General features: G+C 44.9%; 2 protein-coding genes across 2 annotated transcripts in view; one reads left to right on the top strand and one right to left on the bottom strand.

The window, feature by feature from the left end:
* Window positions 1–3075, bottom strand: part of SFI1 (SFI1 centrin binding protein) — a 49829-nt gene extending 46754 nt beyond the window's left edge. The window contains exons 1-3 of the mRNA XM_065417929.1: window positions 3053–3075; window positions 1587–1766; window positions 638–709 (exon numbers count right to left, since the gene is read on the bottom strand). Coding sequence (XP_065274001.1) covers window positions 638–709; window positions 1587–1766; window positions 3053–3075 — 275 coding nt within the window. The remainder of the gene's footprint in view (window positions 1–637; window positions 710–1586; window positions 1767–3052) is intronic.
* Window positions 3076–12537: 9462 nt separating this feature from the next.
* EIF4ENIF1 (eukaryotic translation initiation factor 4E nuclear import factor 1) overlaps window positions 12538–13194 on the top strand; it is a 37423-nt gene continuing 36766 nt past the window's right edge. Inside the window, exon 1 of the mRNA XM_065417568.1 lies at window positions 12538–12615. The gene's annotated coding sequence lies outside the window, so the exon portion shown is untranslated. The remainder of the gene's footprint in view (window positions 12616–13194) is intronic.

Genomic DNA, 13194 nt, shown 5'->3' with positions numbered 1-13194 from the left:
ATATTCCTCATAGTGGAATGAAATGGGATGACTTAGGGCCTGATCTAACTCGTACTGAAGTCAATGCAGGTCTTACACTATCTTCAACAGGAACTGGATTATGCCCGTAGAGCAAGGACAAGCAAGAGTTGACACACAAATTAAAGCAAAATAGGAAGAAATTCCAAAGAGAGTGTTGCTTTTTCAGTAGTGATTTAAAACCAAATTGTAGAAGCTCTATTGCTGTAGCAGTTCAAAGATCAAATATGCAAAGCATTTGTGAATACACATTAAGAATAGCCTTGTATACTGCAGGATGAAGTGAACTAAATGATCTATTGGATCTTTCCCACCTTTACTGTCTATAATATTCTAATTTAAAAAAACGTATACAATGAAAATGAAAGGCCAAATTCTACTCTCAGTTTCATTGGTGTAAATCCCGCAAATCTGCACTGAAACCAGTGCAATTTCTCTGGATTTACAGTTAAAGTAAAATTTGGCCACAATTATTTAAGAATAATATTCAGAGACAGATCTCAAATAATTTCAAAAGGCATCTGCAAATATTTTCCTGCAAAGCAGGTATCCCTTTGCTTAACTATACAAATGCTCAGCCACGTCAAAGTAGAATCTTACTACTTGGAGCTTCAATTACCTGGCTTTGGAAGGAAGAACTTGTCCAAATGTCTTTTTCACCCACAAATAGAGGAACTTCCTGGCCAGATGCCTGGAAGACAAACACAGGTTAGTTGCCTTTCTGCATTTTTATACTCAATCTCTTCATTCCAGGCAATGTTTTTTGAGACTCAGAAGCTTGATACATAATAACTACAATACACAACACTAAGGTCCCAATCCTGCACAGACATAAACACACATTTAACTTTAACCATCTGAGTTGTCCCATTAACTTAGGCATGTGTACCATTGCAAGACCAGTGGCCTAATCAGGACACACTTAGCTGGGAAATCCATGTAGACAAGATGTCTCCTCTGGAACCTATTTATACCTAATGATACTAAATAACAATGATGGTTGCTTAATTGGGATGCTGTCAGGTGATTTAATGGAGCTTAGGCCCTTCTGTGTTTCATTTGCATGGTGACTATCTGATCCCATAACAGAATGGCTTTTTCTAAACAATTTGTAGAGTGGGTCTTAGATCACAGAACTAAGAGCTAAAATGCCTGGCTAGATTCCTATAATTATATTCTATTCATATGCATCTTGTTCACTACTAGTTATTTACATTTTCCTACAGGAGGAATAGCAAAAGATCTCAAACTCCTCATAAAGCAAACCATTCAAAATACAGAATCAGCCACAGTGAGAAGGACACTCATAGTACTACTTTGTATTTAGCGAGCACCTTTCCCCTGGAAATCAAAAACAGTGGGTATTATTAGTCCTGTTTAACAGATGGAGAAACTGAGCCACAAAAAGGATAAATGACTTTCTCAAGGTCACTTAGCAAATCAATAGCAAATATGAGAGTAAAACCCAGGTCTCATGACTTCCAGTCCCGTTCTAACCACTAGAAAATGCTGCCTTCCTTAGTAGGATTAAAAAAACAAAACATACAGAGCACAGCTTTCACTATCACCTGATACGGAGTTCTTTTAACCTCCCACCTCGGTTCCAGGTGTATGTGACCCGATACGGAACCAGATGACTCCCATTCCAACACTGATTCCCACCAGGCCGGGGAGTAACAGATCGTCCAAATGCACGGACTTTTGGAGTATGTAATTTCTGGGCTGCATCTGTCTTGAAAGATCTTAAACTTAAAAGGATAGAGAAAAAGAAATATCACTTGTAAGGTCAGATTCACAGTTAGCAGATGTTAGTGTCTATGTGACCTCATCCATACAAAAGTATCACACTAAAATCACATATTAAGTTAACACCTGCAGACAGTATTTTTAAAAGTTTCATTTGATTAATTTTCATGCTCAGTAAACTGTCTCCTGAAATTTCTCAGTCATTCCCCAAAAGTTACCGTAAAACATGGTGATGGGAGCACAGTGCTCCAAGTGCAATTATCCCATTAATATTTCCTCTTTGTTTTAAAGGTGACATGGAAAAGAAAGAACGTTGGTTTGTGTTCTCTTTCACTTCGTTAATATTTATAAAGACCTGAAACTTTTGTGCAGGTGGGTTTGAACTTGTTGTTCTGCTTATTTTTTACCTTCTGAATAAAATAATATTACCACCTAGTACTTTCTTACCTATTTTTGCTGAAAGATTCACTAGAGTACTGCAGTGGGAGCTTTCTCAACCTTCAGTTAAAGGGCAAGAAGCATTTAATCTTTCACATAAAGATCCTTTCTCCTAGCTGTGCGCAGACAAGTGAGCTAAATACGTTTTTCTTAAATAAATACTTCTACTACTACTAATAGTTTTAAGAAATCTGACTAAAAATCCCTTCCTGTCTCTTAGTACTTGTGATGTCACAGTCCTATTAATTCTCTAGTGTTCCATATAGTCTTACAGGAAAGATGGGGCAGATGAGACCTGAATTTCTGAATTGAAAAACAAGCAGGAAAAAAATGAACTTTTCTGGAAAAAAAAAAATTTTCAGACCTTTATTCATCATAAAGAAGCCAAACTAGGCAAAACATTTTTCCCCTTTGCGGGTCATCTTTAAACAGTCTGTCTTAGTCAAAGTGCAATTCCATGCTGAAAAGTGACTTTAAAAATGGTGTTATGGGATTCCATGTTTAACATTCCTGATTGAGTTTATGGTAACAACCACAATTTAAGACCAGCTACAACTTGTTGAACCAGTTGCATCCAATTTTCCTTCCCAGAAGCAAACACCGCCACCACCCTCCAGATTAGAACCATAAACACATTCCTGAGCTCCTCAATAGGCAACAGAGGCTTCATCTATACAAATAAAGTGGAACAACTTTTGAACAGATGTCTATAAAACATTGTTAATAGCATCTTCTGAGTGAAATACACAGGTAACAACTTTATTTAGATCCAATGGACTTGGATTGATAGAAAAACAAAATAATATAACTGCATCCTTTAACATGGGAGTGCCTATCCACCATTCCTCACCTGCCCTTGGATTTTTTCTCCATCTTTCCTCCAATCTTGGGTCCTCTATAATCAAATCCACTAATCTTTCTGCACTGGAATCTCATGTGTTAGCAGTCAAACACCTTTGGACAATATATAAGAATTATTTTGAGTTATTTTTGGTGAATCAGTGGTGCTCATATGACACATACATTTTGTATAATCTCTCAGGTGCACTCCAACCACTTCTCACGCAAACTCACCTGAATAAAATAGTAAACAAAACTTCTAGATGTTCAGTCAGTCAGAATGATGGCCTGCTGAACATTCACAACCCTCTGATTTTATAAAGTTGATCTCAGTGGGTCTATTCAGTGAATAAATGTCCAAATATCATGATGAGGTCCTATATATGCATTTCTAATGTGCCCATCTCCAGGACATCTATGTGCTCAACAGACTGGTTTAGTCAAATAATGCAATTGGACTGCTCAGAATTTTTAGTGACACCTGGTCCATATGTATCAATATCACAAACAATCTGATGTTTTTTGTTGATTGCCCCATATACAAAGGAACTGAAAAATATGAAGCATGAAAGAACTTGACAGCTGGATATAAACAGAGCAATCTGATTGGCTGATAGGGATGTCACACCATATTGATAATGCCCAGTAAGTACACAAGTCTAATTTGTTTTCCTTATAATAATAAGCTGCATTTCTTAAGACAGTGAATTTACAGAGGATTACTCTGTTTCTCAGAGTTATTAAAGTCAAGGAGCCTTTGGATTTGTGCTTTAAAGAACCATCAAATCATGCCAGACACATCATACTTACTGTGACTTATTGCACTTTAAAAAAACAACTTTCTTAAAGCTGAGCAAATTATCTTTGTTGTAGACTATTAGCTTGGAAAATGTAGCTTTTTTTTTTTTTTTTTTTTTTTTTTTGGCATCCTTAGAATGGGCTCTTTGTTTGCTGTTGCTTTTTTGCAATACAAATTTCAAGGCTAATTTTGTCCAGTTTTAACAGAAAAATACCTCCCAGATTGTGACCTTTTATTTCAAATTTTAACTCACAAGGAATAGTGCATGCTAAGTTTATAAACCCCATGGCAATCAACTGTTATGATGAAACACTGAGACACCCTAATGATAACATCAGTCAAGATTACTTAACTCTTGAGACAACAAGGGATGTCTAAATAGAACTGCTGCTGTATAACCAAATCCTGGTATTTATATGAACCTAGGTCCCAGTATCTAGACATACTAGTTATGAGCCAAGATACGAGAAAACAGATAACAGGTGAAACTGCCTCAAACACAAATGAAGAAAATGGAATACCAAATACAACCCCTGATCCTGTAATGAATTCTGTGCAAGTGGACCCCAGCACAGAGTCTGACTAAAATTAATTCGGCTCTGAAGATGCAGGGGTCTGTCTCCACAGAACATACTGTAGGATTAGGGTCTAAAAGAAAAGTTTCTCTGAGCAAGGCATGAAAGATTGGAATGAAAGGGACATTAAGGCCTCAATTCTGCAAAGTGATATGAGTGAAGTTGGACCCCTGTGCCAATGGAGAGAGTCACTGAAGTCAATGGGGCTCTACCCACAGTGAACTCCTTGTGGGATCAGGGCTGAAGAATCCAAATATACTCATTTTCAATCAAACTTTAATATTTTTTATATATATATATATATATATATATATATATATATATATATATATATATATATATATATATATATATATATAAACACACACATACTACAGAACTACACAGCGATGCTCCAAACCCTTGCAATAAACACAATGAAGATGTTATGTCTGGGGTCCTGGCTGTAACGTAATAATAGTAACCTATCTACTACAAAGATATTTGTATTGTACTGGTCTCTGTGGTGTTTGTACTTTCCCTATTTAAAGGGCTGTAAAACATTAATAACAAAACTAGTCTAATGCTTTATATTGATCAGACAGTTCTTGGGAAGGGCAACTTCTCACTTTGAATTCCAATCCCATTCCATTTGTGAGAGTTCACAAATCCCCTGGAATCTCTATTTCCCCTGGCACTACAGGGAAGTGTCATAGATTCAGAACAATCCTGTTAATATGGCAGACAGTCCCTGGGAGTCCGGGTTCCTCTGGCCCAGAGTCCAGCATCAGAACCCCCTCACTCTCATGTGCCTTTCTCTTTTCATACCCAGAAAAGGATCTGAAAGGTGGGAGAAGGGAAGGTTGTGGCTTCACAGCCCAAGCTCAGCCTTACTGTATTCCCTCAGCTGCTTTTATGAGTGACCAGGATTACTTGTGGGACCCCTACATTTTACAGGAGGCTGTGTGCAGACTCAGCAGTTCACAGGATGGCTAGACTCCCCAGTCACATGGCAGGAACAGGGAGGCAGAGTACAACTCACAGTCCCATGACCCACTCCTCCAGCAGCAGGACCAAGATTACCTTGACAGGGAACCAACTCACTGCTCAATCCACCAGTCTTCCAGCAGGAGACTGAGGTTGACTCACTGTCCTAGACCCACCCCCCACAACTGTGGGACGATGGGACGGGGGGGGGGAAGAAGAGGGGGGAACTCACTGCCCTAGAACCACACACAGCTGTAGGACCTGGGGGGGCAACTCACTGCCCTAGAGCCACACACACACACACCCCACACACACAACTGTAGGACGTGGGGGGACAACTCACTGCCCTAGAGCCACCCCCCCACACATACACAGCTGTAGGACCGGGGGGGGGGGGACTCACTGCCCTAGAGCCACCCCCCCCACACCCACACACAGCTGTAGGAGCTGGGGGGGGTGGGACAACTCACTGCCCTAGAGCCACCCCCACACACACAGCTGTAGGACCTGGGGGGGCAACTCACTGCCCTAGATCCACCCACACACACAGCTGTAGGACCTGGAGGGGGGGGCAACTCACTGCCCTAGAGCCCCCCTCAAAAAACTATGGGACTGGGAGGGGGTCAAACCACTGCCCTAGAGCTCCCCCCCCAGCTCTGTAACCAGGGGACAATTCACGGCCGAACCCCACACCCCCCACCAGTGGGACAACTCATATCTCTCACAGCAGATGCCGTGCGGAACCGGGACCAACCCGTGTCCTAGCGGCTCCTCCCGCGGAGTCCCCAGCGCAGCCTCCAGGCCCGCCCGCCCGCCCGGCGCACCGCCTCTATCACCATGGAGACGAGCAGCAGCAGGACCCCAGCCCGTATCTCTGAGCGATACGGTCCTGCAGCGGCCTCTAGCGCCTGGGAGGGGAATGGGGGAGAAGGAAACGCAGCCAAGGCCCATCATGTCCTCTTTGCCTCCTCAGTGCATGCCAGCTCCCACATGGCTATTTGGTATTGTGAATGATAAGGCCCAGCAGCCACGGGGCGAAGGACATGATCTTAAACACCCACGTCCTGCTCTGAGTAACCTCAAACAATCCCATGGCACATTCTCTGGGAGCACCACTCAGAGCATGTCCCCACTCCAGCAGCAGGTTAGGGGTGCTATATGTTAGGGTTACCATACGTCTGGGTTTCCCGGACATGTCCGGCTTTTGGGTCTTTAAATAGCCGTCAGGGGGAATTTGTCAAAAGCTAAAGATGTCGGGGATTTCCCCCTGACGGCTATTTAAAGACCCAAAAGCGCTGACAGGGCAGCCGCGCCGGCTGAAAGCGGTACTGGGAGCAGCATGGAGCAGCCGTGAGAGGCGGGTGCGGGCGGGGGGGTGGCTTGCGCCCCTCTGCTTCCTCCGCGGGGCAGGCAGCCCCAGGGGGTTGAGGCCGTGCCACCCCTTCCCCAGCTTCCCCCTCCAGCAGCCCCCGCACCGCCCTGCCGGGCCTGTTCAGCCCTCTGCCCCACCGGGTCCTGCCCTGCCTCATGCAACCCACCCCTATCGTGCGGCGGCCCGGCCCGGGGGGACTGGGGGAGCCGCAGCAAAGCCCCTCCCGGAGCTGGTGCAGGAGACGAGTCTGGCTCTCAGCCCAGGCTCCGGCATCAGCCTGCAGCGGGGAACGGAGCCACCCCCCCCCCCCCCGGCTCGGCTTGGCTCGGCTCAGCCCAGCCCAGCCCCGCTCTTAAAGGGACAGGGACCACACCATGGCTCAGCCCGGCCTGGGGCACGTGGGGGTGTCACCTCTTCCCCCACCTGGGGGGCCCAGCGAGGGGGGTGCTCGGCCCCATAGCAGCGCAGAGGGGAGGCCAGCGATGCACCTTACGCTCTCCTGCACTGCCAGCCACGGTCTTGCCTCCTTTCCCCAGCTCTGTGAGGCACTGTACACCTCAGAGCAGCAAATGGTAGCAGATTCTGCTGTCTCCAAGCAGAGTCTAGCCCTGAGTGTTTATTTCCACAGCAGTGAGTTTTCGGTTTGGTGCATTCACTCCTGATCTCCCTGGTAAAGTGTAACAAAAGCCCTTGGCATTCATTTTCTCAGTGTTTCTGGGAATACCTTTTTCAGTTTCATAGATTGATCTGGGGGATCTTTCTTTTGCTGTTTCCGGGGAGAACTGTTGACAGCAGGGAGATACGTCCCTGACTAGAGGGCAGGAAGCAAATTTGACTAGATCAGTTGTGACTTCCTTTTTATTTGTTACTATAAAATGTATTACACACAAATAGATTGCTAATGAACTTCCATCTTTGGGTTTCTGGAAAACAACTCACTCTAATACTTGGAAGATGCAGGGACCTTTGGTCTTAAAAAATGAAACATCAGACTCATTAATTTGGGGGAAGTGCAGTGGTCCATTTATGAAATTTCTTAAAAACATGATTCAAAAAATCCTTCTGAGACTGTATTTTAATGCTGAGATCCCAATAGCCTTACTATAGAAATAGAAAGTAAAACAAAGACATTCTTGATCCAGGTCAATTAGAACAGTGGTTGTCAATGCTTCCAGACTACTGTACCTCCTTCAGGAGGCTGATTTGTCTTGAGTACCCCTCACTTAAAAAACTACTTGCTTACAAAATCAGACATAAAAATACAAGTATCACAGCACAGTATTACTGAAAAATTGCTTATTTTCTCATTTTTACCATATAAATTATCAAATAAATCACGACTCCCAGATTGAGAAACACTGGTATAGTATATAGAGCAGTATAAACAAGTCACTGTCTACGATGATGGTTGCATATGCTTCGATAATTAGTTTGGCAAGGCCTTCTATATCAAAGTTACACACATTTTTACACAATATCAGGCAAACCAGCTTGGATCTCTCACTATTCATGTCTCTGTACTAATTGTGCTCTGCATCATTTCACAAAAAAGTTATTTAACTGAGCTTGAAATTTGTCATTATACTGAGATTTCTAAAAATACCCTTCTAGAAAAACTTCCATTTGGTTTCCCAGTAAAGAAAATGACTTTATATAGCTTGTTTGTTTGAACTTCAAGGCCCATACAGTCCCTCAAATGACACTGCCTTGGTTAGTGTTGTGCCCCATTTCTCACAGTACTCATGATGGGTTGGATTGTCACAGCCCAGCTCAGCCACACAAGGGAGTAAATATTATCTTTTCCAAGTAGACCCCGCTGATATGGGGATGCCCCTTTAAAGGAAGGCCCCGGGACAGGTATGGACAGGGGAGTCCCTCCAGTGGAGGGAGAGGTGAGTGTCAGAGGTAGGGTTACCATACGTCCGGATTTTCCCAGACATGTCCGGCTTTTTGGTCCTCAAATCCCCGTCCGGGAGGAATTTCCAAAAAGCCGAACATGTCCGGGAAAATAGGGAGGCATGGTAAGGGGACCGCCTCCTCCCCGGGCTCCAACTTTTCCGGCTCCCGCCGCTCTCCACCGCGTCAGGGGCCGAAGCAACTTCCCCAGCGCAGCAGCAGCCGGGGGGGCGGGAGGGAGGAGGGGGAATGTGGGGTGCTCAGGGGAGGTGGTGGAGTTGGGGTGGGGAAGGGGCGGAGTTGGGGCGGGGCCGGGGGCGGGGAAGGGGCAGAGTTGGGGCAGGGGCGGGGTCCCGTGGAGTGTCCTCTTTTTGCACTATTGAAATATGGTAACCCTACTATTTGGTATTGTGAATGATAAGGCCCAGCAGCCATGGGGCGAAGGACATGATCTTAAACACCCACGTCCTGCTCTGAGTAACCTCAAACAATCCCATGGCACATTCTCTGGGAGCACCACTCAGAGCATGTCCCCACTCCAGCAGCAGGTTAGGGGTGCTATATGTAGCCAGCTAATAGCACTTAGAACTCTTCACCTTCAGCACTAGATGAACTGATCCTTACAACACATCTGCAGACCTAACCATTATCCCTCTTTACCTCAGGTACAGAGAGACAAGATCATACAATCAGCCAATGGCAGAGTTGGGAAGAGAGCACACGTGACTAAGATGCTCTAGAGACTTTGGGGATGAAAACTGCTATACTAATGTAAGTAAGTTATATTATTATTTAGTTATTAGTTATTATTGGTTTTGAGGGGACAGGTAATTTTGAATGGCTTTCCTTGCTAATAATCTACTTCTTGTGACCAGTGTCTATTCTTCTAAGCTTGACAATGTCCCTCTCAGACCATTTGCTAAGCTTGATCCCCAAAATGTCAAGCTCGTTCATGAACCCAGAGATCTCCTGTACTTCAATACAGGCAAAATTCCCCAGGGTTTCTGCCAAGAGAGAAGCCATCTGTCAGTGTCCAAATAAAGAATTTTGTGGCCCTGTGCACAATGGCAATTGAGGGAACCCAACCTTCCCTGCCACCAGGTGGATGGGAGGACCCGGGAGGGTGTTGGAGAGCAAGCCTCCCCACACTCACCCTGCAGTGACTTCTGTCCTTTAGTGCTGGCACAGCTCCCCACTCCTGTTTTTTTGGCTCTCTCCACAGTACGTAGGTAGGGCCCTCCCCTGCCCCCTCATCCCCTTCCTGCCCCACTGTGTGTGTGAGAGAGAGAAAGTGCATGTGTGTGGTTTGTTTTGGTTTTCTGCCAGTGATCACAGGCCCTCCTGAGGTGGGGGCCCTGTGCAAGTGCACTGAGTGCCTTTGGTTAATCTGGGCTCACCTTCTATAGCCATCTTCATGACATTGCTTTGAAACTTGCTTTTTAAGCACAAGGCATATTAAAGAATGCAGTCCTTATGTAGACAAAATTCCCATTGAAATAAATTTATCTGCATGAGAACTGCAAAATCAAGTCTAAAATCAGCCTAAAAGGGAGTAGTGTATCTTGACACAGTATTGCATTGGATTAGTCATCTTTTGCCATAGCTGTAGAAAGAGGAAAATATAGTCCTTCTTATATATTGCTGCTTTATGAAGTGTGTGGCTATCTCCTGTTTTCTAAGGTGTTATAAGAAGTTACAAAATAGCATTTTAGCTTAGGATGCAGGGATATTTACAAAAGCTACAGTTAAACTAATCAAGTTTGCAATCATTTCAAAGTGTGTATCTAAAATATTTTACAAATACAAAGTAAAAAAAAATCCATGGATACCTGTTAGTTAGCTATTCTAATAGTGTATTTGTTCCAGTCCTTCTTCCTCCATTACACATTTTTTCTTACAGAAAGCTGACTTTAATAGAATTTCTGCTAAGAAATTCAGCAGGACTCCAGTTCCTGAATACATTGTACATTCACCATTATTTAAAAAAATCTATATGCATAATAATAAATAAATCTTTGTACATAGACAGTCATTAAAGAAAACCCTAGTTAAACTGTTCTTTTTAGATTAAATGCTTAGTTACTTTAGAGTTCACAAAAGGTGCCAGTCTATTTGACAGCCCTGGAGAATTGTATCAGACATAATATACCTGATGCAAACAGCTATAGTAGCAATAATGGCAAGTACCCTGATTATCCTGCCCTAATTTGTAAAATCTATCATGTCTCCCTTCTAACAAATATCCCTGATCGACTCAGTTTCAAACTTTCCTAACCCTACAAGTGCTATGTGGTTCCAGATATCTGCCTCAAACCTCACATGTATTAGGCTCTGATCCTGAACTGAGAACTGCACAGCAGGTGGACCCTGACAACTGAGTGGAATCCCACGAAAGACAATGGGTCTCTGTGCAGACACAGGGTCTACCTACATAGTTTCTCAAAAAGGCCTTATAGTGGGCCCTTCAAAACACTATACCCTATAGAGCTCTTGCTTAACCCTCAAGTATGACAGTTGGAGCAGTGCTGAAGAGGTCTTCATCCTGCAATAAACTAATTAAGGTGGACAAAGAGTGGATCAGCCTGACAAACTTGCTGTACCTGGAAGGTATCAAGTGAGGCCATTTTTAAATGTTTGTTTAAAGATATCACTGACTTGTAATGTAAGAAATCTTCATATAATATTGTTTCATTCTACAATAAAGGTTGATGTGAATGTATTATCTAATATAGAACTTCTGTTTAATTGGAAAATAGTTGAAGATAGTGACTTTTGCCCCAATCCTGCAAGTTGCTCCACATAGTCAGATCCCTGTACTTACGTAGAGTTGACTCAACAGGGCTCCTGTTGTGAAATTTTCACAACTGGGACCCTAAATGAAGTTCTGTGAACATAGGGGGTCCACTTACCTGGACCTCAATGCAAGATCAAGGCCTCAGATGCTGTTAATTGAATATAGTCTTAAAAAGTTCTATAAACAGGTGTTGGAAATATATTCTCTATTTCTTGCTAATAGCATAGGTGTACCAGGAGACTGAGAATAAGAAAGATTAAGTAATACAATTCCCTGTTCTTATTTTTCTTCTGTTATTATGTAGACATATCAAGTTTAACTGATTTGAGAAGGGAAATGCCTCATTTTGGATTGATTTAAAGGGTAGTTTTTAAAACATGTCTTTGATGAAGAATGATTTTGCAGTGTGTATATGGGTCCCTGGCAGGTGAGTATAGTGCACATGACCCTTTTCCCCCCAAAAAAAACACCCCACATACAAACAATAAAAATAACGCTGTGCGAGAACTAAGCATTCGCCCGGCCTAATAAGTCTCTATCAGCTTGTGTGCACATGGCCCTTAAACCATACCCCCTCCCCCGCAGCATGGGCTACATGGGCACCAGCTTCCATCGCAGGGCTGGCTGGTGATAGTGCCTGAGGAGTCCTCGCAATTCGTCAAACCATTCGTCTCCTATGGGTATGTCTATAAAAAAAATCGGTACTAGGCTGTGATTCACTTTTGAAGTTCGATATACGGAGGCGAGAAGTCGTCATACAGCGGGAGGCTGTGCTTTTCAGTCAGGCATTACAGCCGAGAGCCCCCGGGCCGGGCAAGCAGGCCGCGCCTGCGCGGTGGCTATTAAAGGGGTAAGGGGTGGGCTCTAGAAAGCCCCGGTTACGGCGGCTGAGAGGAGACAGAGTGCGAGAGTCGGGCAAATCGGGAGAGGGCGCGCGAGCGAACGAGCGAGCTGGAGAAGGGAACGGAGGGGTGGGGGAGTAGCGGCGGCGCGAGCCGGGGGCGGGCAAGCGGCCGGGTGGGGAGGGAGCTGTGTGTGTGGAGAGCGCGGCGCGGGGCGCTGCTGGGAGGGGGGGGGGAGAAGCCGGTCACTAGGGCTAAGTAACGCCGCGGGCGGCGGCAAGGCCTTGCGAGGAGCTGAGCGCTCTGGAGGGGACCGCGTCTTCCGCACAGTGAGTATCCTCTTTACCCGGGGCCGGGGACCCGCACTGCCAGGTGAGATGTTACCTGCGCCGGTGCCTCGGCGTCCCCGCTCGCCACCGGTGTGTTGGTGTCTGGGCCCAGTAAGATAGGGCGGCCCTGGGTCATCTTCTCCCCATCCCGGACGAGGGCCTCCACACAAGTCGCAAACCTATCGCTGTGTGCGTCAGGTCACCAATGTGGGGGGTGGCCTGTCTGGTCTTGCCAGCCATGAGGCTGGGGGCGCCTCTGCCTTGTCAGCTGTCTAGGCTTGCCAGCAGTCCCTTACTATGAGGGACAGCCCCTATTTTTTCCTCTCTGTACAAAAAGAGTGCTGCAGGAAATACCCCCGGTGAATATAAGTGCTGTTGTTAACAACGATATTGATTATGATAATATCAGGAAGAGCGGTGGGGCAGCGGTGCTAAGAAAAGTTCCTTATTTTTGAAATAGTGTTGGCAACCATACAGAAACAGTGGCACTGGCTCGCTGTGTAGGACTCCGTTTGCTCTGCAAGCCATGGCTTGGAGGCCCAGGCCCCTCCATGGTATTCATGTGGGTCCACTGTCCTG

Source organism: Emys orbicularis, chromosome 16, assembly GCF_028017835.1.
Source record: "Emys orbicularis isolate rEmyOrb1 chromosome 16, rEmyOrb1.hap1, whole genome shotgun sequence".
NCBI classification, from domain to species: Eukaryota; Metazoa; Chordata; order Testudines; family Emydidae; genus Emys; species Emys orbicularis.
This window is presented reverse-complemented; position numbering and strand designations above follow the sequence as displayed.